Source organism: Carettochelys insculpta, chromosome 1 (assembly GCF_033958435.1).
Source record: "Carettochelys insculpta isolate YL-2023 chromosome 1, ASM3395843v1, whole genome shotgun sequence".
Lineage (NCBI taxonomy): Eukaryota > Metazoa > Chordata > Testudines > Carettochelyidae > Carettochelys > Carettochelys insculpta.
The window spans coordinates 304748473-304775781 of NC_134137.1; the positions used below are offsets into that span (position 1 = coordinate 304748473).

Genomic DNA, 27309 nt, shown 5'->3' on the forward strand with positions numbered 1-27309 from the left:
CTAGTCCATGAAAGCGGACAGTTCTCCAGTTTGGGCATCATACGTAACTATAGTCTCTCTTTTTTGCCTTTCTGATTATATATGATCAGAAGCTAACTTCCTGACAAAAATTCATTAAGGCAGTGGACTAGGATTGCAAAGAAAGACAGGGAACCACTTTTAAATGGAACATATAATATTCGACTGGACAGAATACTAGCAAATGTACTATGGAGAACAATCCTTCAGTAGCAAAAAATTTGAATGGATAATCCAATAAATTGTTTCTATCTTTACTTTCTAGGATTAATTTGACACCAGAAAATTCAAACCTTTCCAAGGATTTTGTGACTTAAAAGCACATATATTACATACTGGTGTGTTCCGATAGCAATTAGTATCAAAGATGAACAGACACTGTTCAGGAACTAATAGATAGAACTTGAATATTTTAAAGAAGTCCGGGCAGCTATGTCCAATATCAATGAGATGAGACATCTTTCAGTGTAGACATGGAAAGAAAGCATTAGCTTCATTGAATATTTGTATAATACATAAAAATTGCTGAGGTTTCTTCATGAGGGTTTGATGCACATAGTAATATGCAGGTTAATATTTTAAAAAGTCATATGAGAAGTAAGAAAATGAATGAAAATTCATCTAAAATTAGAAAAGAGAAAGCCATAGTTACTAAAGGAAATTTCCTAGTGTGGGAATATTTACAGCTTTTATTTTGCGCGGTATGCACCTTCAACAATTGTATCTACGTTCTGTACAAAAGTGCAAATGAAAATCGGAGTAATCAAAGTTGATGCACATGTCCTTCCCTTCAGAGAAAACATCAGCAAAAGAAATTAATGTACAGACTAGTTGATTAATATAAAAGCCTAAATGAACCAAAACCACGTGCAGTATAATGTGAAACTACTTAATCTCTAGCTTGGGCTCTAATAGACAGGAAAAGTAAGGTCAGGATATTAGGGTACTGAGATGATAATAACTTGCTGCCAGTTCAGAAAAATGAGTGCCAGCGCAACAGAAATTCTTCAATGGATTTAAAAATTGTTATGGAAGATAAGCAGAGGCAAATAACTGGGTATCAGACAATGTGGAAATTTAGAAAACTACACACACTTTAAACTGTAACCACAGCTGAGTAGGAGCTAGTGGAACAAATTTATCCAGCCATTCACTTCACTTAAAAGGTGAGCTGCCATGTCCTGCACCAATTTAGCATCTACATGTTGGAAACCCTATGAACTGCACAGTGCACTAACTCTGCCTGGAAGTGCCATAGGTACAGATTTCTGTGACAAGGTAGTCTTGAAGAAGAAAGAATGCAGTGTCATGGTCAGTCACAAATGATAAAAGGCATCAAAACCATAGCTGCTTTCTGGAATGATTTCCATGTTTGTAGGTGCAGGTGCAATCCTTAAAGTGAATCTTCAGGCTCACTAGCGTCATCAAGTAAAATCTCAGTCAGTTCTTTCCCACCCAGATCCAAATAATCACTCGGAACTGACAAGCACAAAGAACAACACAAATCGGATTCAGAAGGGGATCAGACACAGCTGCATGTCACCTGCTCATGGATGACTGCAGCCCATAGTGGCTTGTTCACTGTGCCAGCAGCCCTTGGGGTAATGAGAAGGAACCCCGTGGCAGTACATCTCCTTAAGCCCCTTGGAGGCAGATTTCCTGTTACACCTTGGCTACTCATAGGCTATGGTTACGCTACAGTGCTCTGTTGACAGAAGTCACTGTCAGTAGAGATTTCCTGACAAAACTTCTCTTGACAGAGGGTGGCCACAGACAAAAGCCAATCGGAAGAGTGCTGGGCTCTGTTGATAAAGTGACTGGATTGCTTGGCTGCTCTCTCGACAAAACACGCACCTGAAAGAACAGCAGACAGGGTTGCCCATTTTTCTGGATGCCCGGTCTGTCAAGAGAAGGCCCCCCAGAGCATTCACACTGCTTTTTTGTTGACATAATCTGTTGACAGCAGTTTCATGGCTGAGAGGCAGAATGCTGCTGGCAAAAGTGCTGAGTTTTGTCAACAAACTGTCCACAAAATACATTTTGTGTGTGGACCTTCCACCAGTTTTGCCAGCAAAACTGGGGTTTTGTTGGCAAACTCGCTAGTGTAAACATAGCCAAAGAGAGGACCACCTCATCCATCCTTCTATGCAATCAGAGCACCATAAATGCTTCATCAAAACATCATGGTCAGTGATACTAAAGGCTGCTAACAGAACTAAATAATTTTATTGGTTTCCTCCATTGTGGCTAGATCAGAAAAGACAGACACATTTCTGTGCTATAGCCAGGCCTTCATTTTCGACATAGGAACAATAAGAATGTTCTCAGTGGAGAAGGAATGGTTCCAAAGGTTGGATATCTTGAGCAAAGAGCCATCATGAAAGAGCAATAACACCCTTAAGAGTAAACAGGCTAAAAATGCAGTCAAATGATCACTAACAAAATGCCATCTGCAGAATAATGATACTGTTCGAAAACAACCAACAGGGATGAGAATTTAGGAGATCAGTCAAACCTTTACTATGTTTTCCAGTGAGGGAGGGTCACCAGTGATCCTACTGACAGAGAAAATCGAGAACGGTGTTGGGTTTGATTTTCACAGAGTAACCTAGTTCTGAGTCAGAAACCCAGATGACAAAGATCGTACTCTACAATTCAAATTGTCCATCTTTTGTTTTCTTACTTATTATTTCTGTGTACTGTGTATGTGCTACCCATGACTACCTGAGAATGATACTTTTTGTTATGGAATTTATTATTCACCTTGATCTGTGTTACTGAAGTTAAAGATTCATTATTATTAGTCCTACACAAAGAATGTGTGTGTGTCTGTGTGTCTGTGTCTGTGTGTGACACACAAACAAATTATTGAAACCTAGTGATGTCAGTCTCTTATTAACTTAGCAGGAAGAAGTGCATAAATTCCTGAAACAGAAATTAAGTGGAAGTGGTTTTTTCTACACATTTATATAATGAATAACTGATTAGTACATGGGTGGGAAATAAATTCTGATGGGGGTTTCCCCAAGACTTCGATAAGTATTCAAGAGCCACTGGCTTGAAATGGTTTTCATTATAAAGAGGGTTTACAGTTTGATTCAATGGCTCACAGAACCTGCAATGTACAAATTGTTCCAGCATACCTGTACAGCTTCCTGCTATGTGCCTGAGGGTCTCAGGGGGTGGTCCATGGGCCAGATCAGGTGGCTTGGTGGGCCAGATCCAGACTGTGGGTCATACTTTGCCCACCTCTGGATTAAAACCTAGCCAGGACTAAGGCCTGAATGTGCTAGATGCTGCATAAACACACACTAAAAGGCTTCCCTCTAAGAATTTATATTCTAATTTAAGGTGATGTAGCCAATTGTCTTTCAAGTGAGTTTATCAAAAATATGAAGGAAAGAGCAAAGAAACTAAGAGAGTTAAAGCAGTAAGGATGTGTGATTACAGGGGCCAAGCAGGGGCACAATTAGATGGATCCAAAATAGTTTTTAAAGTATAAAATAGGTGTCAGTAATTGCTACAGACCTTGTGTTTAATCACAGAAAGTACAAAAGAAGAGGCCACTGGAAACATGACAATATCATTCACATGCACACCTCATAATCTAACCTATTAAAATGTTGCAGTAATCTATAGTAAAAGTCCAATGCACTATGATTTCCAATACTGCGCTGTATTTTAGACCATAACTGCAATTTTTTTAAAAAGGTAATGCATGCTGCCAGTACTATTACAGCTACCGGATAAAATGTTTTTCAGCTGCCAGCTAAGTAAGTTATTAAACTAAACTGAAACACAGAGCTTCTGAAAAGAGACTAACTGGTTACTATGGTAATCAATGGCAGGTCTAAGTTGGTGTTTAAGAACTGCCAGAAAAAAAAAGAAGAAAATTACTAATTTCTCTTTTTCATAAACTACGAGTCCAAAACCTTTGTCTTTAACCTTCCCAAAAATGCATTGTCATGATGCCTCTGGATAGCCTGAGTTCTCCATAGAATGGGTACTGTATGGATAGCAGGAATACTGCAGTTCTAATGTGCCTCACCCTTTCTTTGTTTTTGAGTGGACCGATTTATTCAGAGTGACAGCTGGTATTTCTTGATGTCCAGTACAATGCAGATCTCCATGCTAAGAGACAGACAATGAGGTTGTCCATTATTGACACCAATGGTGGGGAATTACACTAGATACAGATATCTGGCTCATGAACTCAGTTTATCTAAGAACAATCAGATAACGATTTTTGGTCACCTAAGCTATGTCTAGACATCACGTTAACCTCAAAATAAGCTGGGCAATTTGTGTATCTTTTTTTGAGTAGATTTTGAAATAGGCTATTTTGGCATGTGGCACTGTCTAAACAGTGCCACATGCTGAAATAAAGTCCTATATCAAGGCATCCCTGTACGTCTCATGCAATGAGGTTTACAGAGATGCTGGAATAGCATGCCCATTATCTCAAAAACTGTTTTGAGGCAACAGGCACAACTCATAGATATGAGTAGCCATTCAGGATACCTTTGTATCCCAAAATAGCGCCTGCCATCTAGACATAGCTTCATTGACTTGGAGCTCGAATCTAGCAAAAAAGGATGTGGAAGAAATGCACAGAGCACACATTTTTTCTTGTAGTCCTATAAAGAATCTGTCCTGAGTCCTTCTGAGGAATACAGACTCTGTTTCTGGACAGTACATCCCCAGATGCTGGCTGTCTAAATATGGCAGAGAAGAAGGGGTGTAGGCAAAACCAGAGGCACAAAGCAAGGGATACATATTCACTATCCCTTTGTATTAGCAATCTCCTCCAGGATATTAGAGCTGCTGTTAAAGTGTGCGCATTGACAGGAGGCCCCAGAAGAAACTGTTGATGACTAAACTAGAATTCCACCTTCAGCACCAGAGCAAGACACCTGTATAATGCCTTTTCCAGTGCATCTCCAGCAGCGTGGGAAGAATTACTGGATTTCAATCAATGTAAATGATTGGCATACCAATCATATGAATTAAGCACATAGAGGTAATTGGTTGGCTGCACTAGAGAAATCCAGACTCCTCATAAACCTGTTAGAAAGAATCAGCTGAGATAAATCTAACCTCTCCCACCATACTTCTAAGAATTTTACAGAAAACCTATATAACATTCCTTTTCAAATGTCATAGCATGCCACAGTCAAGTTCAGCAAACTTGAATGTTTATGTAGGCAGGCATATCCCAGTCTCCTTCCTCTATTCTCTGTCTTGTATTCAACATGAAAAATACAAAAACCCCTTAAAAAAAAAGCAAAGCTTCTCTCTGGCATTCCTTGCTTTTCTGTTGTGACTCCATTTTTCTCCAGTGACCTTCTGCACACTTGTCAGGAATGTACCCTGTCTGGTATTGTTCTTTTATGTATGGGGCTTGAAAAAGATATTTCTATACTAGCTGCAAATATTATGGAAGTACTTTTTCAGCACACTAGTTCAAGATGCAATTCTACATGTGGAAGTCAAATGGGTAATTAACTTGTTTCTGACGAACAAGCAACACAAATTTCTGAACTCTGTTCAGCCTGCTGCCCAGAAACAGAAAGGTCCCACAGGAAGCAGATGTTAATACTACTGCTGAAAATTTGGCTTATTTTCTACTGTCTTTGGAGGTACTCTGAATGGCTATAGCTACATGTGGTCTGAGGTGAATCAAGACACACAAATTGTTTTTCCTCCCTTTTGATTTCAATGAGCTAATAACACCCCTCATTTATGAAATTAAAAAAAAGCCCATGTTTCTTTCCAGAGAGGGAATACAGAAAGAGGATGGTACTGCATGGAAGGTGTGTAATAGAATTACCAACACCATGTATGTGGGGGGCCTTGAAGGAAATACGTAATTCCACAGATACTGAAACAACAGTTCCAAACAGCATTAATCCCGTCATTCATCTCAGTGGGGTGTTATCTCTGAAGCCATAACATTTCATGCTGCAAATTCCTGGTAAGCTGCAACTAATTAACTATTGGTGATTTTAACATCTGGCTGAGATGCTTTTCCCATAAACCTAAACTTCCCCCCAGGTGCCAAAAGCTTCAACTGTCTCCTTTCTCTCTGCCAGCCCCCTGAAGAGAAATGCTATCACACAGCATGGTGCATTAATAATACAAATTTCTGCAGCACCTTGACAATTTCAAAAGTATGAAATAATTTAAATATATAATCAACTGCAGTGGAAAATACAAAAGTTCATTTTCCTATTCAGTTAAATAAAACTTCAATTGTTAAAAATTTGTCTTGCACCATGGCAGCATCTCCATAGGGCTAATTGTACTTTCTTTTGTAAAGCACTAAGTACAGAGCTGTGTGAGAACCCAATATTATTCTCCAAGGGGTAGCCATGTAAGTCTGTGGTTTCACAATTAACAAGACCTATTGTAGCATCTAAAAGACTAACAAATTTATTAGGTCTTGCGTTTTCCTGGGGAAGACCCACTTCTTCAGATGAATACCAGTCATTACTGAGATTATTCCAATCATCTGAGGAAGTGGGTCTTGCCCAGGAAAGCCAGTGATTCAATAAAATTGTTAGTCTTTAAGGTGCTACAGGACTTCTTGCTGTTTGTCAAATATTATGATCAGAGATGGAACTGGTCTAACAGCTTGTCTGTCCATCTTTTATATAACAGAAAATGACTGGTGAGTGACTTATTCTTTGTATAAATACACTTAATTCTCTCTTACAGAGTTTATGCACTGGAGATCCAATAAACTAGATGTCTTATTTGGTTTCTTTCATCTTTAATTTCTATGAAGTTTGCTTGAGTGCTAAAATAAGAGGTCCCCTTTGAGGCCCAAATTCTATCTCCTCCTCTTAAGATGCCGATGGTCTCCAACAAAGCAGAACCACTGCGTATGGAAGGGGAAGGAAGACAGTAGCGTACACAAAATACCTCTGCCATGGGTATTGGCAAGCAGAAAGCCCTTTTCCCCATGGAAGGGAATTACTAAGGCTGTTGAATTTACTCGAGGTCTTAATGACTATGATCCTGCTCTACTGTCTAGGATGAAGATTCCATCCTTCCACAAAGATACACATCAACCCAATTGAGTTCCTTGGACTGGTCACTGGGGCTATGGGCAAATACTGTCAAAATGTTGGAAGGGAAAAATTAATTCTGTGCAGTAAATGAAGCTGATGCTTACTGCTTTGTGATCTCTGGTCCATTGTAGTGGATGGGGTAACATCCATATAAAGCTAGTGGCAACAACAGCTGACCTATGCAACAGAGGCCATGTCTGTGTTACCCAGAAGATTGACCCACCGTGGGTCAATCTTCCAGGGTTTGATTTTGTGTGCCTGGCAGGGACAGGTGAAATTGGCCTCTCAAGAATTTGCAGTTGACCATAGCTAGAATTGCATATCTGAAATCGACTCATTTTCCTAGTGTAGACCAAACCAGAGGAGCAAATGCTTTTCAATTCTTTTCCTCCTACAGTTGCTGCTCAAAATTTTACATGCCAGAGTTGGTGCAGGATAACAGTCCTTTCATCACTTCCATTCTTATAATCAGGTAAACCTGAAGAATTTGTTATATCAGCAGCAATTATGCACTGAGGTAACAGGATTAAAGTAAAATGGATACAGGGCCTGTAGTTCACGAGAAATGAATTGGCTAATATCAGGCAAGCATTGGTCAGAGTGGTCCTGTTATTCCCAACTTGCATAGTGTGTCACAGGCCCTTACACAGAGACTTTTATCTTTCAAGGGCTTTAGCAACATTAACTTATTAATCATCCTTTCTCAAGAGAACTGGCAAAAGATGGCATTCAAATTTTATTGGGTCATGAGAGTAGAAGGAAGCTGCTTATATCTCATTAAATTCTCACCCTCTGACTTCATCGGAGACATTCTTAGGAGGAGGCTGAGAAGCACAGAAGAGCTTTGTGGACAAAAAGGAGGCTAACAGTTCATCAGCTATGACTCTGCTGCTCATTAAAATGTATCTGTTAGTTTGTGCAACTACTGAATTCCATGTAAAGGACGATAAAAGAGGATCTTCATGGTGAAGTTGATTGAGGTCACTGAGGTGACTCTTGCAAAGTGATTGCTCACGATTGCCATTAACACACTTTGGAATACGTCTTACTTCAGGGTCATAATTTAGAACATTAAGTGCATTTCAGTATCTGACTTCACATCTACTTAATTGCCAATTTATTTATAATTCCACTTAGTGACTAGTTGTTAGGACTCAAAAAGCCTAACTGGTATAAGCAAATAAATTACATGATATTCCTCATTTCATGGAGATTATAAATGAACATACTACATACAGATTTTGCTTTTCAATGATGAATGCTACATCAGTTATTATACGTGGAATATGCTATAGAAAATCATGGAAGTAAGCTAACATGATAGCCTTTGTCCATACAAGTTTGGATGGAAGCCAATTCCTTAGGATTTTATTCTACATTTATCAAGTTTTGTTGTAATTAATAGACTAGTTTTCTCGACCTAGCAAGACATAAGCAAGTCTGTGTCTCTGGATGCACACTGAGCCTAAATAAACTCTGCTCTTGTATTTGTAGTGCCAGTGTTGTATTTAGTAACTATGTAGCAAAGGATGGTGCTTGATGTGGGCACTTGAAACTAATGCCCAGACTGATTCAGAACTCATGCTAGAAACTGAGCTCTAGAAGCTGTAAGGATTCGGAAGATTAGAACCCAAGTCTTCAAGTGATCAACTTTTTCATGCCACCACCTTGTAGCCATTGTGCAGCAGCTGTCAAAGCACTATAAACTTTGGGAGATTAAGCACCATGGAAAGTGCTGCTGATGGAAGACCTGACTGATAGCACGTCCTGTGACCTCTGATTGGTCCAGGTGCACTATTCAAGCATAAATTATATTTCAGGAAACTGGCAATTGGTAGTACTTGACCTATTGGTACTTTTGTTCCTTGCTTTGGACGCTGGCTGTGTTTTTTGGCTCTGACCCTTGGCTTGATCACTGGCTCCAGCTAAAATCTATAATTAAATTTCTGACTCTAGTAAGTACCTTTGGTTTAGCTGTCAGATTCTCACTTCCTGGTCCTACACACTAGGCCAGACTCCCCTTCTGCTGGTCACGACAGGAGCATGTTGAAAAGTATTATTATTTGGATGCATAGGAAGAAGTTTGCTAATAACCTATTACACCAGTCATTCATTCAGTCAGAATCTCTCTTTCCTTAATTACAAAGGCTGTGTCTACACTAGCCCAAAACTTTGAAATGGCCATTTTGAAGTTTACTAATGAAGCGCTGATACATATTCAGTGCCTCATTAGAATGCCGGCAGCCACGGCACTTTGAAATTGACGTGGCTTGCAGCCGCGCGGCTCGTCTACACGGGGCTCCTTTTCGAAAGGAACCCAGCAACTTTGAAATCCCCTTATTCCTATCTGCTGATAGAGTCTGCTGATAGGAATAAGGGGATTTTGAAGTTGCCGGGTTTCGTTTGAAAAGGAGCCCCATCTGGACAAGCTGCGCAGCTGCAAGCTGCGTCAATTTTGAAGTGCCGCGGCTGCCGGCATTCTAATGAGGCGATGAATATGTATTTCAGACCTTCATTAGTAAACTTCGAAATGGCCATTTCGAAGTTTTGGGCTAGTGTAGACATAGCCAAAATGTCTACACTTCATATACAGGTTGAACCTCTCTTGGCTGGCACCCTCGGGACTTGACCAGTGCTGGACAACACAATTTGCCAGAACACAGGAGGTCAATGTTGTCTAGCACATTACCAACATTTCTGCTGCTTACTGGACTCTTAGAAGATATTGAGGGGTAAATTTCAGCTAAATAACAGCCACAGAACACTAAAGGTGAGGACTGGTGTTTTTTAAGTCCTGGCTTGACATAGTCATGCCTGGGATAATTTAGTTTGGGTCAATCCTGCTTTAGGCAGAGGGTTGGACTAGATGACCTCCTGAAGTCCCTTCCAGCCCTAGAATTCTATGATTCTATGATTCTATGGGGGCTGTAAATAAACTTTGTGGGACCACAGGAAACTTGGTCACACCCACGATAAGTGGTCATCCAGATAACTAAAATCATGTGGCAAAGCAGATGATGCCAGAGGAGAGAGTTCCAGATACAAAAGGTTCAATCTGTATCTTCATATGAAGTAGACTACTGTTATTTTAAAACATTTTCTCATTTGCAATGAGATAACAGTCCTTTGGAAATGTCCTAAGATCTCGAACCAATGAAGGCTATTCAACTCCTGAGGGCAGTAGCTTTAGTCTTTGGAGAGAACAGGGAATCAAAGATGAGTTATTCTGTCCTCAAACCAAGAGTCATGTCTTGTCATTAGGTCTGTTTGGTATTTGCAGTGCAGAGCTAGGAATCAGACTCCAACATTACTCATAGCTAAATACCAAGGAACAGATGATACAGAACCAAAGAGATTTCTTACAAAATGAATCTCTTCAATTCATTCAGAGATTTGTTGCTCTTGGAGAGATTGACGTTGAAGAATTATTGTAAGCAATGAAGCTTTGCTGAATAAGGCTCAATTTGTGTAAGACACAAGAAAAACAAAGGATCCATAATAGACCAAATATATATTTGGATGAAATTCATTGTACAGAACCAAACAACTGAATTATAGAGGCTCATCTTCACTGCAAAATTAACCTGAATTATAATCCAAGCAGTGTCCCTACTTTGGGTCCCATCCACACATACATGAGCCCAGAACTGAAGCTTGGTGGTACTGTATTTTTAATTCAAGATGACTAGCCCACTGTGGGTATTGGTTACAGCCTGAATTAGCACAGCTTGTCAGCTACTACCACAACCAGTATGTGCTGTATCTAATCACTCTCTCTGCTCAAGGATTAATTCTCACTCATGACAGGCTAACCCAGGAGAAGTCAACATGAATTTGCTCTGCAGTGAAAAAGTAGCCATACATGTGAGCGGAAGTTTAAATGGTTTGAGAAGTGAAACCCAACCCCTCGCTCATGGGACCATAAGGTGTGTGTGTGTGGTGGGGTGGGAGGTAAATTTCCCATGCCCCCTACCCAATGAAGGGAACTTTGACTGTCCAGAAAGTAAAGCATCTCCCTGGCATTTTTAACAACACAATTCAAAAAGCAGCTCCCCTATATTCAATACATCCAGATACCTCCTGGCTTGTTCCTGGCATGCACACTTGCCTCTCACTTCTTACTACGTTTTAAAACATATGGTGCTCTAAGAAATGTATGCTGTGAGACTTTTGTTTGCAAAACACAATACTGTATAATGCTAAACTGCATTGTATTGCACTGTAAATTGCACAAATTGGTTAGTAAAGAATCCATAAGTGATTTTAGACTACTGAATGTTTTTAAAAAATATTATGCAATAACCACAGCACTGTTATCTTCAGCTGATTAAGTCCTTTAGAAGATAAGTGGCAAATAATAAAATCTCTTCTGAGGTGATATGTGCAAGGCTCATTCTTCAGACATCTACTATGAACAGTGGAAAATCTAATAAACTAAAAAAAGGGGTCTTGTCTTTCAGTCTTTGGAAGTTCATATAAGTCCTTCATGAGTGTGAGAAAGAAGAAGACGGAGGTAAGGTGGAACTACAGTCTGAGGCCGTGTCTACACGTGCCCCAAACTTCGAAATGGCCACGCAAATGGCCATTTCAAAGTTTACTAATGAAGCGCTGAAATGCATATTCAGCACTTCATTAGCATGTGGGCGGCAGCGGTGCTTCGAAATTGATGCTCCTTGCTGCCGCGCGGCGCGTCCAGACAGGGCTCCTTTTCGAAAGGACCCCGCCTACTGCGAAGTCCCCTTATTCCCATGAGCTCAGCTACACAATGCTACCTTCAAAAGCCACACAAAGCTACCGCAAATCTACACAAAGCTACACATGAGCTCATGGGAATAAGGGGACTTCGAAGTAGGCGGGGTCCTTTCGAAAAGGAGCCCCATCTGGACGCGCCACGCGGCGGCAAGGAGCGTCAATTTCAAAGTGCCGCTGCTGCCCGCATGCTAATGAGGGACTGAATATGCATTTCAGCGCTTCATTAGTAAACTTCGAAATGGCCATTTGCGTGGCCATTTCGAAGTTTGGGGCACGTGTAGACGTAGCCTGAATGTATTAAATGAAATAGCTTAACTATCAAATGCATCACCATTGGCAAAACAACCTTCCTCTCATTTAAATTGCTCCTAAAATCCCACTTTTTCCATGATGTCCACCAGAAATGAGCTTAGGATAATTAACAACTTCAAAAATACCACAACTGGGACTGGTGCAGACATAGCTTTGTATTGTGCTGTATTGTACAGCACTGTGGGTTGTCAAAGTAACAACTGCTCTAACATTAAGAAAACTAAGTTTAATCAGAGTCTTCAGCTAACCTAAACAATCATAACTTCCCACATTTATTGGAAGCTCACATGAACAGATGTGGTACAGAGACACAGATAAAAAGAATATGGAAACTTGCTCCTTTGATTATGGGAATGTATTTAGTGCTTGGATTTAATCGTCTAAAAGACAAAATATTTTTATACAGTAGGAAATTTTTCTATGACAAATTGCCGAACAGGTATACAAGGAAATAGCCATAGGCTGTTAATAGTTGGAAACCAAACCAAACCAAACCAGATTACACAGAAATGAAAATTCTCCTCTGCACATATATGATACTTGGAATATAGCCATGAGTGATTAGGCAGCAATAGGCTGTGTCTACACGTGCCCCAAACTTCGAAATGGCCATTTGCATGGCCATTTCGAAGTTTGGGGCACGTGTAGACACAGCCATAGAATGTTAATCTTAAAATAAATGAGAAATTGGAATTATTTGGTCATTTGGCATATATGTTTGAGATTAGCAACCCAAGTTTTAAAAGGATAGAAGCCCTGAGCAATGTACAATTGCACACCTGATCTCCATGAATAGTAGCTATTATTTTTATTTGTTATTCACATTGTGATAGCTTCTGGAAACACCAATCAGGATCAGTTCAAACTCATGCTTGGTGCCACAAAAACATAAGGTAAACCAAGGACCTTATAATCAACTTTGAAATTACCTTCAATGAGTGAATATAATGAACAAAGAGAGAGAAGAACAGAGAGTGGATGAGGAAAATGATACATTATTCACAGTTATTTATCCTAGCTACATAGGCATCCAAGGAAAATATTCTTGGGGCCGAGGGATGTTGAACCACCCAGTGGTTCCTGTCCTGTGTGGCTTGGTATCATTCATTGCGCTAGACCACTGGCTCTTGCCATTCCTGGGTTTGGAGGAACCCACTGCAATATCATATTATGTGCATAGCTGTGTGCAGGTGGAGCAATCCCCCTAATATGCCCTTTCTTGTCCCCTTCTTGGCCCTGGTGATCCTGGACCTGGGCCTTCACCGACCAGCCTCTGGGTATGCACCTTGTTAGGGTGGCTTAGGAAATTACAGGTTGAAAAATAGCTTTCCATTGAGGGCTTGATTCTGGAAATAATTAAGCACTTTCAGCTCACTGATGGGAGTGAGGATGCTCAGCCAGTATCTTAGACCTCAGGAAGACGTCTAGTCCAATCCTCTTCTGAAAGCAGGACTGACCACAACTAAATCATCCCAGTCAGGGTTTAGTCAAGCTGGGCCTTTGAAACCTTTCAGGAATCCTCAGCATTGTGCAGGTTCAAACCACAGTGGAAGAGGGGAGAGCAATGAGATAAGAGACAAGTGGATAATGAGGGAGGGACAATGTTGCAAGAGGCTTTAAGTATGAGGGCAAAAAATTAAATGGGAACTGGTGGGAATCGGTGAAGAGATCCCTTAGTTACTACAATTCTCACGCAAATATGGTATCTATTTGTGCAAATGGCCAGTTAGATTTCAAACTTACATTTATATACACAAACACCACCTTTGTCAGTACAGTTGCAACCACTGCATGCAAAAATAAAGTGCTTTATTACATTCAGCTCAAGGCTTTTGCCCTTTTGAAAATTAGGTCCAAAATGTACTTTACATGAATTATGATGCCTATTAGCCTCCGAGTCCAGGAACAATGTGTGTTTTTAATTAATTACCTTCACCTTTAATAAACAGCCAGGCTTCAGTCAAGTCAGAAGTATGTTGTGAAAATATTTGACTGATAAATGTACCATGCCCCTTAGAACATCTGTCTGAAGCAACTTTAGCACCATTTTGTGTTAGTAGTGTGTGAACTTTACCGAAGAACAGAGGGACTAAGTCAAATATCACTGCGAACATGGAAAGTACATGTTCAACAGACTGTTATCTGTCACATTACAAGCTAAACCCAGCACTAACCTGTAGTATTTTACTGGCTGTCTGCACAAGAGAGTAATAGTTTGTTTAAAAGGTTAAATTTTCGTTAAAGAGGCAAAGGTTCAAATACTTTTTATGCATCATTTGGCTTTATTTTATTCTTTTTTGATATCCAGTGATGTAAGACAATGGTACTGTCTGATTATAGCTTTTAATGTGACAAAATAGAAATCATGAGACTCAACACTGAAGTAAAAATACAGTTCCTTGGAATTCATGATACTCACTAAAGATTGGTGGGATCAGATACACTCTGACCCTCCTTGCGGAAGGGGCATGTTAATGAGCGGGTTCGAAAGATGCTAATGAAGTTCTGCTATGAATATGCAGTGCCTCATTAGTATAATGGCGGCCATGGCAATTCAAAAGTATGGCTTTTCAAATCATGTGTTGCCCGTGGAGACGGGGACCTTCTGAAAGGACCTCTCAGTTTTCGAAAGCCTCTTCTTCCTAACATCAGATAGGAAGAAGGGGTTTTTGAAAACTGGGGGGCCTTTTGGAAGGTCCTGTCTCCATGGGCAGTGCGTGATTCGAAAAGCCGCACTTTTGAATGGCTGCGGCCGCCATTATGCTAATGAGGCACTGCATATCCATTAGCATCTTTCGAACCTGCTTATTAACATGCCCCTTCTGAAAGGAAAGGGCTCGTGTAGACACAGCCTGGATTAACATTTTCTGATTTTCCTGTATTTACAGTTTTTACAGAAGAGTTATGCAGGACAGACCCTCATGAGGTAATGGGATTCACACACTATATCTGACAGTTGCTTTAAGTATGGGATAGAAACATGCCACAATACATGGCTACCAATATGACAGACTTTTTTAGTAAGAGAAACCCACAAAAGATGCAATGACCAGGAAAATGCCACTGAAAAAAAAATCTAAAGGCAGTAGTGACTTTCAGATGAGTATACACCAGAAAAGTAGAAAACAGTTGGCAGATACAGTCATCAAAAGATAACACGGTACAAGCAGATTGTGAAATACATCACTGAAGATTGGAGAAGACACAGGTGATGAAGACATAAAGGCTACGTCTACACATAAAGGCTACGTCTATTCCTTTCAAAAGAGGAATGAAAATGAGGGAAATCAAAAATGCAGATGAAGCACTGATTCACATATCATGTGTTTCATTTGCATAATCTCTTTTAGGGAAGTGATTGTTTTGAAAGGAAAAAGCAGTGTGGATGGGCTTTTTTGAAAATAAATCCCATCTTCGAAAGAACCATTCCTCCTATTTTGTTTCAGGAAGAAGGGTTCTTTTGAAGATGGGGTTTATTTTAGAAAGAGCCCTGTCTACACTGCTTTTATTCTTTCAAAAGAATCTCTTTTGGAAAAAGATTATGCAAATGGAGTGCATGATATGTGTATCAGTGCTTCGTCTGCATTTTTGATTTCCCCTATTTTCATTCATCTTTTGAAAGAGGAATGCAAGTGTAGATGTAACCAATGATGGAAGGAAGAAAATTTAAGCCAGTATATTGTTCAGAACGAGGAACTGGTATACAATTTTTCCTCACATGAACAGGAGAAGGATTTTATCCATAGAAAACAAGGTTGAACTCTAAACTAGACAATAAGGAAATCAAACTTAGATTCATTCTAGTCTCGCCTGAAGACTAAAATGTGCTGTGCAGCCTGTCTATTATGAATGTGAACGTATTTATTGCTTGACACTCAAATTAAAAAATCATGTTAAATTTAAGAAAAAATGCTTCAGGATATGCAAAACATGGATATGCTGGTATGGAAAACGATGCAGAAAGCACAATTTAGTTCGAAAACACTTCTAAGGAGTGCTTTATGTGTATATAGCACTTTGGATAGCAAATTATTATAAATTTCCTTCTCTGAAGCTGACTGACAAAACAGATCTTTAGGACAGCAAAAGGTAAGAGAGATGATAATGTGTTGCTATAGTAAAGTTCATTTCAATGCTTTTTTAAAAAAAACTCAGTGAATATTGTTTGCATAGTCTTGCATGTTAAAACCAACAATGCCACCATTCACAATTTAATACGTAGAGCTATAAACACTCAGAGGTATGTTTTCTACTCATTGCAGCAGCAAATCACTCTCATTATTCAAGTAAAACAAGTGTGCAAAGATTGTGAGCACAAACTTCACTGACTCAAGTGAAAGGTGACCCTTTTGAAAGTCTGTCTCCTAGCATAGTGCCAAAAGCATCAAAAATATAATAAATAAATAGAGATACAAATCTCATAGATCTGGAAGGGACCTTGGAAGTTTCATTGAGTCCAGTCCCCTGCACTCACAGCAGAACCAAGCACCATCCCCTCCTATTTTTTCCTCCCCGCTTTTTCTATTTGCCCCAGGTCCTTATACGGATCCTTTGAGGATTGAGCTCACAACCTGCTTTTAGCAGGTTAATGCTCAAACCACTGAACTATCCCTGCCCCAGATGAGTGGAAGTGGGGGTAATAAGGTATAATGTACCAAGAAAACCTTCTCATTTTATTGCATGTTTACAAGATGGTTTTGTTCCATCAAGATGTGGGAAAGTTCATCAGCCTAACCAGGCTCACTTGGGAAATATTTATAGGTTTCTTGCTACAAATTCATTTTTAATTACCAGTTTGACTGTTTCCCCAGCCAATGATAAAAATATGCAATCAAAAACATGGTTTTTCCTACCTCTTCTTTCTCAGCACTTTGCAAGTCCCGCCACTCCTCAGTCACATGACCAAAGTCCACTGTGTTCATCGCCACCTTATATTCCCCAATGATATCATGCTTGGAGAAACGATCAAAGTCATATACTGCCATCACTAAGGTTTTTCCACCCAATTCAGAGTATGGCACCTATAAAGAAGAAAAAAGGATGAACTCTTTAGCTCAGACAATAAAGATAGGTTCACTGCAATGCAAATCAATTTCTTTGGTTTATCAGCTGTCATCTTGGGTAAATTGAACTGGGGGAAAAATTATGAGATATATATTTTTGTTGTCACCTGATGCACTGTTTCCTGAGACAAGTCTATGGCACTCAATAGAACAATGTGGCAGCTCACATATCACTCCCCAGTTTTTGCCCTCTGTCCTCAATTATTGTTTTATGTGTGGTGAAACTGAAACTGGAGGCCAATTATTTGCCCCCAAGGTATGTGAGCTTTTAATACTGTAGTATGGTTTCTGCCTATATATCATACTGTCAACACCCAGAAAAGGGTAGCCCAGAGACTGATGAGAAACTACTGAACTGACTTACTGCATCTGACACAAGGTAATAAGAGACTAGATCGTCTTCTTACAGGGCAACTATTTATTATTTAGCCAGGTACATTTTTTCACTATTGTGCCTTTTACACCACAGATACTAAGGTGCAGTCTAAGACATCATGTTCAGTTAGAAATTGTAGAGGCAGTACACCAAATGCTGACTAATCCTCCAGCTGTTCTAAGGGGTATGAGACAGATGCTTGGGGTTAGGATGTTTATTAGACACATTTTTAATATTCAGGATAAACGATGCAGTCCCTGTAAGCTACACTTGAATAGCTGACTAGGAAAGCCTAATTAAAATTGTTTGAACTTGCATGGAAGTGGTGAATTTTCATAAATTGTCTATATTCTGCAAGTTTAAATGATTGCTGTACGCTTCAGTAATCATTTGTCTGGCAATTGTCTCTGTGAAAAGGGAAGCCATTTCAAGGCACAATATTTTGCCACCTGAGCATGCAAATGTTCTAGTTTGTTTAAGATCTGGGCCTTCAAATATTGTGTGACTATTTGGCTTCCTCTTTCTTTTTTAAAATATTGACTTATCCTATGGTATTTAGTCTTTTGTCATAAAATGTTACAGAACATTTACAAAGATCATTTCAACTTAAGGGTCTGATCCTGTCTTTGCTAAAGGCTATGATAACTTCAGTGGGAACAGGCTTGTGCATTAACATTTTAAAAACAACATAACAAAGTCCATTTGGAATAATGTAAATTAGCTATGTAATAAGCACCTTTTAAACGGCATAGGAGGCTTAAACATGCAATAAGAAATATTTTAAGTACACTTAACCCTTTTATGTTCATGGTACATTAAACTTCATGCACCCTCTCCATTTTGAAAGATATGTGAGTTATTATTTAATTTTTATCTTCAGTATTTATAGGCATTTTATTTCATTAAAGTGTAAGTTATTTAAATTCCTTTTCAAAGAAGATTTTGCAGCAATGCCACCTCCTCTGCCTCCCTGCTTTACAAGATGGGAGCATTTGTCTGAACCATCAGGGCAAAGAAAACCCTTGATCCTTTTAAGGATTGCTTCCTTTCATTTTTTTCTCTTGCTGAGGACAGCAGGAGGCAGGCTCTGCGGTTCTGCAGTTGATTGGTTAGAAGAGCTAGGAAACAATGTAAGTCTATTGGCTCTTTCACACATAAGGGGAAGGTTTGTAAGCCCTTCCTTCTGCCCAGGGTGACTTTCTGCACCATGAACAAATGCTCCCACTTCCTCTGCTTGGGATCAGAGTAGGACTGGATTTTTGGGCATTCCTCTGGGCATTGCACTAATCACCCCTTGATAGCTGGAAATTAAAAATTCCCCTTATTTCAGATTGGCTATTGCAGAGCAGGGCTTTAACCTCCCTTGCAGCAGTACAAAGATTTGACGAGTAGTTAGGTTGTAAAATTCAAGATGCAGCTACGCAGTAGAGGTACTGGTTCAACAGCAGTTCTAGTTTCTTGATAAGTAGAATTGGAAGTGGAGAAGGCATCCCTAAAAGAAGCTGGGGAATGTGTTTGGGGTTGTAAGTGTCTGATGCAGTAAGGATACACTCTCCCTTGCTTCCTCCCTCCCTCCTTAGCTCTTGTGCAAGAGTAGGGCAATGGTGTTGAGGCCGGGTAAATGATGTGTGTGGGGAAGATGGGGGCTGAGTCCTCCACCAAATGGTTACAGATTGAAGAAGGTACTTGTCTGTGCACTGGACAAGTTATCGACAGCTAGTTTCCAGATATGTTTACAAATAATACAGTTGAAACCTAGCTAAACTAAATTCTTGATGTCTTGACTTTCTGCTGTGTCCAAGAGAATGGTGGTATCTGGTAAGCCCAGCACATTGTCACCACTCTTATGTTCAGAGGGTCCATGCTGTACTGCCAGCCCTGCTCAATGTACAATGCAAAGGATGAAATTTTGGCCCCAGCAAAATTGGTGGCAAAACCTCTATTGATTAAGATATTGAAGTGTGCTTTTCTCTTTGCAAGACACAAGACGGCAGCCTAAAACCACAGAGATTGCAGATTTCCGTCCTTTTGAGAAGTTTTGCTGCCCAACAGCAAGACATTCTCTCTGGCATTGCCATCAGAGGGAACCCTTTAATTTCAACAACAGTTTACCACCCGATGCTAAAGGATTAAATCCGGTTCAACTGTATTTCCATTTCCATGCATTCTGGACTAGTTGTAGCTGCATAGGTTAATTTTTTTGCCTCTCAATATTTCTAGTGATAAATGTGTTAATTTAGAACTCAGAATGCTTTAAACAGCGGGTATCCCAAAGAACAGCTGCTTTTATCTTTCAAAGCAGTGAAACCATGATAAAATCATGTTGTGTTGAAGCCCCCAAAAGCAATGCACGTAGTCAGCCAAGCAGACAAATTACTGATGTTTCAGAAAGCAGAGCAACTATACCACTGAGCCTGTGCCTCCAGTCCTTAGTCAGGCAAAACCACCATCAGTTTTGCTTGAGTAAAGCCTGCAGGATCCAGCCCCTTCTCAGTACTGCATTGTGATGCACCTAAACTCCTCAGTAACAGCCTGTTATGCAAAAAATTTCAGGACACATTTTCTTCTGAATATGACTGTTTAAGCTATGACTTAAAATAAGTGGACATTATCTGCCTGTGGAGTGTCTTGATTTATTCACTGTGTCTTACTGTTAGATGACAGATTTGCTTGTTGTTTCTTACATATGCTACTCTGAGATCTGTAATTTATAGTTTTGGTTTATTTTAAATATTCTCTTAGGAAAGTTCAGTAAAGAAATATGCCAAAAATATTAGTGGTACGAACATTTTCAAGGCAAAAAACAGACTTATGTATGCAGTAATGGCTGTGACCTCTGGGGATATCTTTCTCATTGAGTGATTGCACAGCCTGAGTCTCTTATTGTTCCTGTTCTCAAACTGGCACTATCATTAAAAGACTGAACATAAAGTGATAGTGGAAGAGCCTAAAGTGATAGAAGTAAGATAGGCATTAGATAAATCGCTTTGAAATATGTTCCCTAATACGTCTTTATTACATTTAACTGGACTTGCAATATGGCAAGAATTTCCTTAAGTCACTATTAATAGTGCTGCTGAAATTTTACAATCAAACCCTTAACCAAATTTATTTAATACTTGTCCTGTAAGCTGGAGTCATGATTTCTCTTATTATGTTAGGTAGCATGGGAAAGCATACGAAAACCCAGCAAGATTGTCCTATTCCTCTTACATCATCCATCTGTTTTGCTAATGCTTTATATTATTTTAGAGGGGGAAAAGGAGTAGTATATTACAATTTGTAAGTCAGCTATCAATAGATTTTTAAGAAAAAGCTGGTTTAGTGAAACTTACACACACCTTTTTTCAAAGGGTCACCCTGTTTATTACTCTACTCTACTCTATTCTGCTAGTTTCCAACTGCAAAGTATGGGCCAGATCCCCTATTAGAACAGTTGGCAAAACTTCACTCACTATAATTAAGCTAAGTCTTATTATACCCTGAAAGGATCTGACCCAATGTGACTACATTTTTCATCTGAAGACTGAATCTTAAAGATTTCTGCGACAGAAAAATCCTCTGCGCCTCAGGTCAGCAACGAAGAGATGCAGTATGCAATTCTGTAACTGAGCATCACACATAATGTAGATACAATGAATAAAAAAACTAAGTTCCAAGTAATTATCAAAGGAATACCTTGAATGTAAATTGCTCATTGAAGACAGGATTAAGGGTCTTTCTATGGACTTTTGTTTCATATTTCTTCTTCTTATCAGGCAGCAGAAAAACTTTCACATAGGGATCAGATGTTCCACCCATATCTAAAGCAGGCAGTTCAGCTGCCTGAATAATCCCTACCAAAAGCTGCAAGGAGAGAGAAAAAGAGAGAGAAAATGGAATGCTGAAGAGACATTTGTGAAAAGAAATATTGAGTCAAACATGGAGAGTCTTCCCCTCCCACACTTTTTTTCTTGTTTGTTGCTCTGCTTTAAAAGAAAAGGAAGCAAAACCAACTACCACACTTTCAAAAGTCTCTGCACAGAAGGCAAATAAAGCAAAGGTACAGACTGCACAAAACCAATTATGGAAGAAGGAGACTCTAGGAAGTGTGTTTTTAAGCAGAAAAGAGGCTTTATAAAGGGCAGCTGATTACATTTTCTGCAATCGACTTCATAATAGCTTCTTGTGTATCAGTATTCTGTGGAGGACATTGTGATTAGGAAATACATTAGTTAGCAATCATGACTGTTAATTTTATGAAATTTGTATTCCCAATCTTCTCCAAACTACACGCCCCCCCCAAAATAAAACCAAGAAAGCTAAATGCAAATATTGTGTATGAAGTAGAAGTTTCACAGAAACAGTGGGTTTTGCACTCCTCACATTTCATATTTATGGGTCTTAGATGCAAAACAATAAATTTTAAAAACATGTAAGTGAGTGCACATCAATGAGGGCTAGGTTCTAGGTAGCTAAGTCATTTCTGAAAATAGGACTTAGGTGTCGAGGGCACTTTGGCTCAGATTTGTGAAGGTGTTTAGGCATTGCTGAACTCAATACCGCAACACAATTGATGTAGGAGTGTAAGTCTAATTTTCAAAGGGATTTAAGCACCCCAGTGCCTAAATCTCTTTACAAAATGTATCAGACTTCTCGATTTATTGGGTGCAACTATGCTGAGCACAGCAATGCCTAAACATCTTTAAAAATCTGGGTCTTAGAGACTTACGTAATTTTATCTACAACACCCATTTCTTTCCAGTCACAGGAGGGTGTTTGTCCTGCTCTAAAGCACAATATTATTATTACCAGTATTACAATAGTCTCCAGGGAACAAATCAAGATGAGGGAACTACTCTGCTAGACACTGCATGGTCTCTGCACTGAAGCTCTTACAAGCTGAATAGACAAATAGTAAGAAGAAGGCAGTATTATCAAAATCATTTTAAAGGCAGGGAACTGAAACAAATATTCTTTATAGCCAAGATTTTTAAAGATATTTACATTTTTACACCATATTACAATGTGTAACTTATTTAGCAGTACACCTCTCACTTTCAGAAGGGGATTTAGGCACATAGAAGCCTAAATCTCATCAAATCTGAGTGATAAATTCCTTTTGAAAATAGGATTTAGGCTCCTAACCTAGTTAGGCATGGCAAACTTGTATGATGCTGCACCTAAAATCCTTAAAACTATGGGTTCAAGTGATTTATCTAAGATTATATAAGAAATGTGAGGGAGAGCTTGGAAATATAGACAAATACTTCTAGTTCCCAAACTAGTGCCTTTACCATTCTTTGTTCCCACAGGCCAGTTTTTTAAAAAACAGAAAGAGGAACTCAAGCAGTTGGAACAACTACATTCTCACCTGGGAAAACAGCTATTCTTGAAGATTCTTAAAAGTGGGATGCATTTGTGCCTGTTTTAAATTCTCAGTGTGGCGCAAGTGCTTTCCTACCTGTGTGCTTGTTAAGATTTGTGAAGTATTTTTCCCTTTAGATCTACTTGGGACTTTTCTTTTTCTCATTGCAATTCTAGATACATAATAGTTCATAAATACATGGATAGGCTCAGGTTCTTCTTCAAATCTTTCACATCAAAGAGCAAAAATGACTCTCTGGGTTTCATTTACCAGAGTGGAAAAAGAATGCACTTCCATTTTAAAAGCTCACACTCTACAACTGAAACATCATGCTTGAGAGAATATTTTGGTCAGCTTGTTCCCATTTTTAATCCAGTTGAATACACCAAGCGGTAATCAGGGTTCCAGTTTCCAGCTCCATTCAGCTGGGCTGCACCATCACACCACTAATATGCAATCCCAAGGAAGCACAGAGCTCATCAGGAAACTTTAATCTTAGAGTTGTACCTTAATTAAATTTGGCACATTATAAAAGAAGTGGTATTGGGAAAATAAACACATGGGCTATGGTTACACTACAGCGCTCTGTTGACAGAAGTCATTATCAGAAGAGATTTTCTGACAAAACTTCTGTCGACAGGGTGTGGCCACTCACAAAAGAGCTCTCCACTCTCTCAACACAGTAGCCAGACAACCCGGCTACTCTCTCAACAAAACAGGCACCTGGAAGCACAGCAAACAGGGCTGCCCATTGTCCTGGATGCCCTGTCTGTTGCGAGAAGGCTCCGAGACTATTGACACACCTTTTTCATCCACAGAATCTGTCAACAGCAGTGTTATGTCTCCTGGCTGAGAGGCAGAAAGCTGCTGGCAAAAGTGCTGAGTTTTGTCGACAAATGGTCGACAAAATACATTTTGTGTTGGGACCTTCCATAAGTTTTGTCAACAAAACCAGGGTTTTGTCAGCAAAACTTGCTAGTGTAACCATAGCCATGGCTTTTAATCACATGCTATTTTGTTCTTGGAAAATTTAGTTCTCGAAAGCAATATGGTGCTTCCTTTAATACAATTCACAAAGACAGTTTATTTTCATCTTCTATGGGAACTCAGATCTCTTTATCACCAAAGATTTGCAGCTTTTCATCCCCCCTTTAGATCTCTTGCCTTCTGAAGATTCTAACGTTTCCTATGGATTTCAAAGGATGATGACTGGCCAGGTAATGAGCTACAGCATAATGAATTCTTACTAAAGTGTTTGCTTGGGGAGTTGAGGATAAAGTTCTTTCACCCATATTCTCTTGAAACAGTTCAGAATTCTTTTTGCCTCTTGCTTTGCAAAACAGAAGCAGTGGCAGTTACAAGTGAATTGAAATGATTTGGGGAGTACTGTACATTATTTTGGGACATGCAGGGTATGTGTATATAGCAGCTTCATTTTGAAACAAGGTATTCCAGAAGACCTATTCCATAATAACTTATGTCAAAATAACAATGCTACACACAGGCTGTGGCCACAGTAGCTCCTCCTTTGGGAAGGGCTAGGGTAATATGGCGCTTTGAAGTATGCTAATGAGGCTCTGCCATGAATATGCAGCGCCTTTTTAGCACAATGGCAGCTGCCCACTTTGAAACTGCCGCTGCCCGTGTAGCTGAGGGTCTTTTGAAATGGCCCTTTTATTTTGAAAGCCCCTTCTTCCCAAAACCAGATGAGAGGAAAGGGCTTTTGAAATCAGAGGGCCATTTCGAAAGGTCCCCAGCTACACGGGTAGAGTGTGTTTTGAAACCAGCAGTTTTGAAGCACGCGTGGCTGCCATTATGCTAATAAGACACTGCATATTCATGGCAGTGCCTCATTAGTATACTCTGAAAGGCCACATTACCATTGTCCTTCCAAAAGTAAGGGCTAATATGGCCACAGCCACAAAAATGCATTTCAAAATAACACTCAGCTATTTTAAAATACAGCTTCTACACACAGAACCTATTTCAAAATACAGCCATTGGAGGCACTATGGCTTATGAAATAGGCTCTATTCCCTGTCTTAAATGCACCTGTTTTGAAATAGCTATTCTGAAATTGGTTTTATTCCTCATGCAATGAAGATTACCAAGTTTTAAATAAGCCAACTGCTATTCTGAAACTATTTTGAAAGAGCAGTTGCAATGTGTAGATGCTAGGATAGTTATTTCAAAATAACAGCTGAAATAACTTTGCTGTGTAAACCTACCCACAATATCCTCCTGGAGATACAGAGGATTTACTTAATTTCTTCTTTTACCTTCCCCCTTCTGAAAAAAAATATATCTTATGCCAAGAAGAGCCTTGGACAAAGAATATGAATGTATCCAGTGGAAATAAATTGCAACTACATATGGAACTTGTTTCAGGTGAAGAAATTTACAAGAATTTCAATGGATATTCATTTCTTTCTCGAAACAGAGAATAATCTTCTGTTCTGACTAAAAATCTTAAAGACAACAAACTTTTGATTTGACTTCTCAGATGAAAAGTTCACCCAAGGAAATAGCTTGGAGAAGAAACTTTCTTTGGAAATTTCTGTCCCAATAAATTAAAAGTGTATTCAGTGTGAGTGTGTGCTTGTGCACGTGAGCATGCAAATTGTGGAGTGCAGATCTTAAACAAGAAAGCTCTGCACTTTATTCATGGCAAGAAGACCAGCAGAGGGGAGGAATGTGGGCAAGCTCAGGGAGTGGTAACGCCATGAGTAGCATGTTTATACAACACAGGTCCACTCCCCCGAAATCCCACATTTATGGTAGTCTGCATTGGGTCATCACTTCTATTCCTGTTCTGCCTGGAGAAGCAACCAAACTTTGGCTTTGTTTCCAGCCTCCACATGAGAGGTGGTGGTACTAGTGGAGGGAGATTTTTTTCTACTCAACTTGCTGAAGAGTTTTTAAGGGCAGAGCCCTTTTATTTGGTTTTTGCAGACAGCTTAAGGATTGATTAGCAGGCTGCACGTCTGTTAAACTGAACAGAACTAGATAAGAGAGACTGGAATACTACTTAATTAGAGACAACATGGGCCAATGCATAGACCATTTGACTGGCAGTCAGGAGATGATTCCTTGCTGTACCTTTGACTTGCTGTGAAACTTTATGGGTCACCGTGCTTCCATTTTCCCTCCCACACTTTTTCTGTCTTGTCCGTTTAAATTATAAACTCCTTAGGGCAATGACTTTCTTACGATGCCTTTGGAGACTGCCTAACACAATGAGGTCCAGCCTAGGCTGGAGCTTCTAGGTGGCGCTCTATACAAAGAGTCCATAAATAATGATCACTAGCATTATAAAACTCTTTGGCAGAAAGTTGGATTAGAAGTGCAGTGGGCCCATAAAATGTGTTAAACTCAAACCGAGAAGGAATTGTTTCATAAAGCTTCAGGCTTGCGTTCTAAATTTCTTCAATGCAAGCTAGAATGCTTTGAAAGGGTCTGTTCATTATGGCTGTATTTCTGCAGTCTCTTGTCACCCGCTCAGCAATGTACCACAGGTTGTCTGTGCCATACCTGGTTGTTCTGGAAGTCATAATCCAAGGAGTATTGGATTTTCCCTAGTTTTTCCTCCTCTTTGGGTTCTTCTTTATCTTCCCCATCAGTCAGCCCAGTCTCAGCATCATCATCCTTCAGGGCCTGCAAAGACGAAAAGAAACAATAATAAATATAACTAATTCCTTAACCCTAACCTAAAGCAGATCCTCTGTCCTCAAGTCTATTGTAAAGCCATTAAAAGCAAGCATGGTGGCAGAAATCCATATATGCTGTTTACATATATTTATAGTATTCAGGTTGCACAAGAAAACTTTTTTTAATCAGCAAGCAGCAGGGAAGCAATGGAAGTAGGAAGAAAGCTTCTTGGGACATGGCCAGCAAAAGCTAACTCTGGAAACAGAAAGGAAATGTCAAACTTGATATTTTAATAAGTCTGCTGTAATCACATTGCTTCTTAAAGAGGCAAATGTGGACAAACATGCTATCAAAGAGGCAAAGTCACATTCACTCATCTTAAAGAGATCTCAGCAATGTCAAATCTAGCTGTGCATGCTGTGACTTATTTGCAAACACAGTCACATGTTTCTCCAGGCTTACTTATGGGAAAAAGAGAGTGTTATGGGTGAGTTCTTCCTACATTTGACATGTTTTTGTTTTGGATGAATATGGAAGCAAAAGGTATCACCATGCTACTAGCAAATGCATGTTCATAGAAAAGGCCACCACACTAGTCCCATTGTCGTTTTATTCATTCTTTATACAAAGCTAGGCTGAACCAAACTGATTTACAGGTGCATTGATTTTAGTAAAATTGGAGAGAAAAATAATTTCGTCTGTTATACAAAACAGCACAAG

General features: G+C 39.5%; 1 protein-coding gene across 2 annotated transcripts in view; it reads right to left on the reverse strand.

The window, feature by feature from the left end:
* The window catches only part of SYT1 (synaptotagmin 1), a 178661-nt gene that overhangs the window by 90969 nt on the left and 60383 nt on the right, over window positions 1-27309 (reverse strand). The window contains exons 3-5 of one of the 2 annotated variants that reach the window (XM_074984015.1): window positions 26473-26586; window positions 21273-21440; window positions 17009-17176 (exon numbers count right to left, since the gene is read on the reverse strand). In XM_074984015.1, coding sequence (XP_074840116.1) covers window positions 17009-17176; window positions 21273-21440; window positions 26473-26586 — 450 coding nt within the window. Of the gene's footprint in view, window positions 1-17008; window positions 17177-21272; window positions 21441-26472; window positions 26596-27309 lie in introns of both variants that reach the window. The other variant, XM_074984014.1, reaches the window with a different exon arrangement.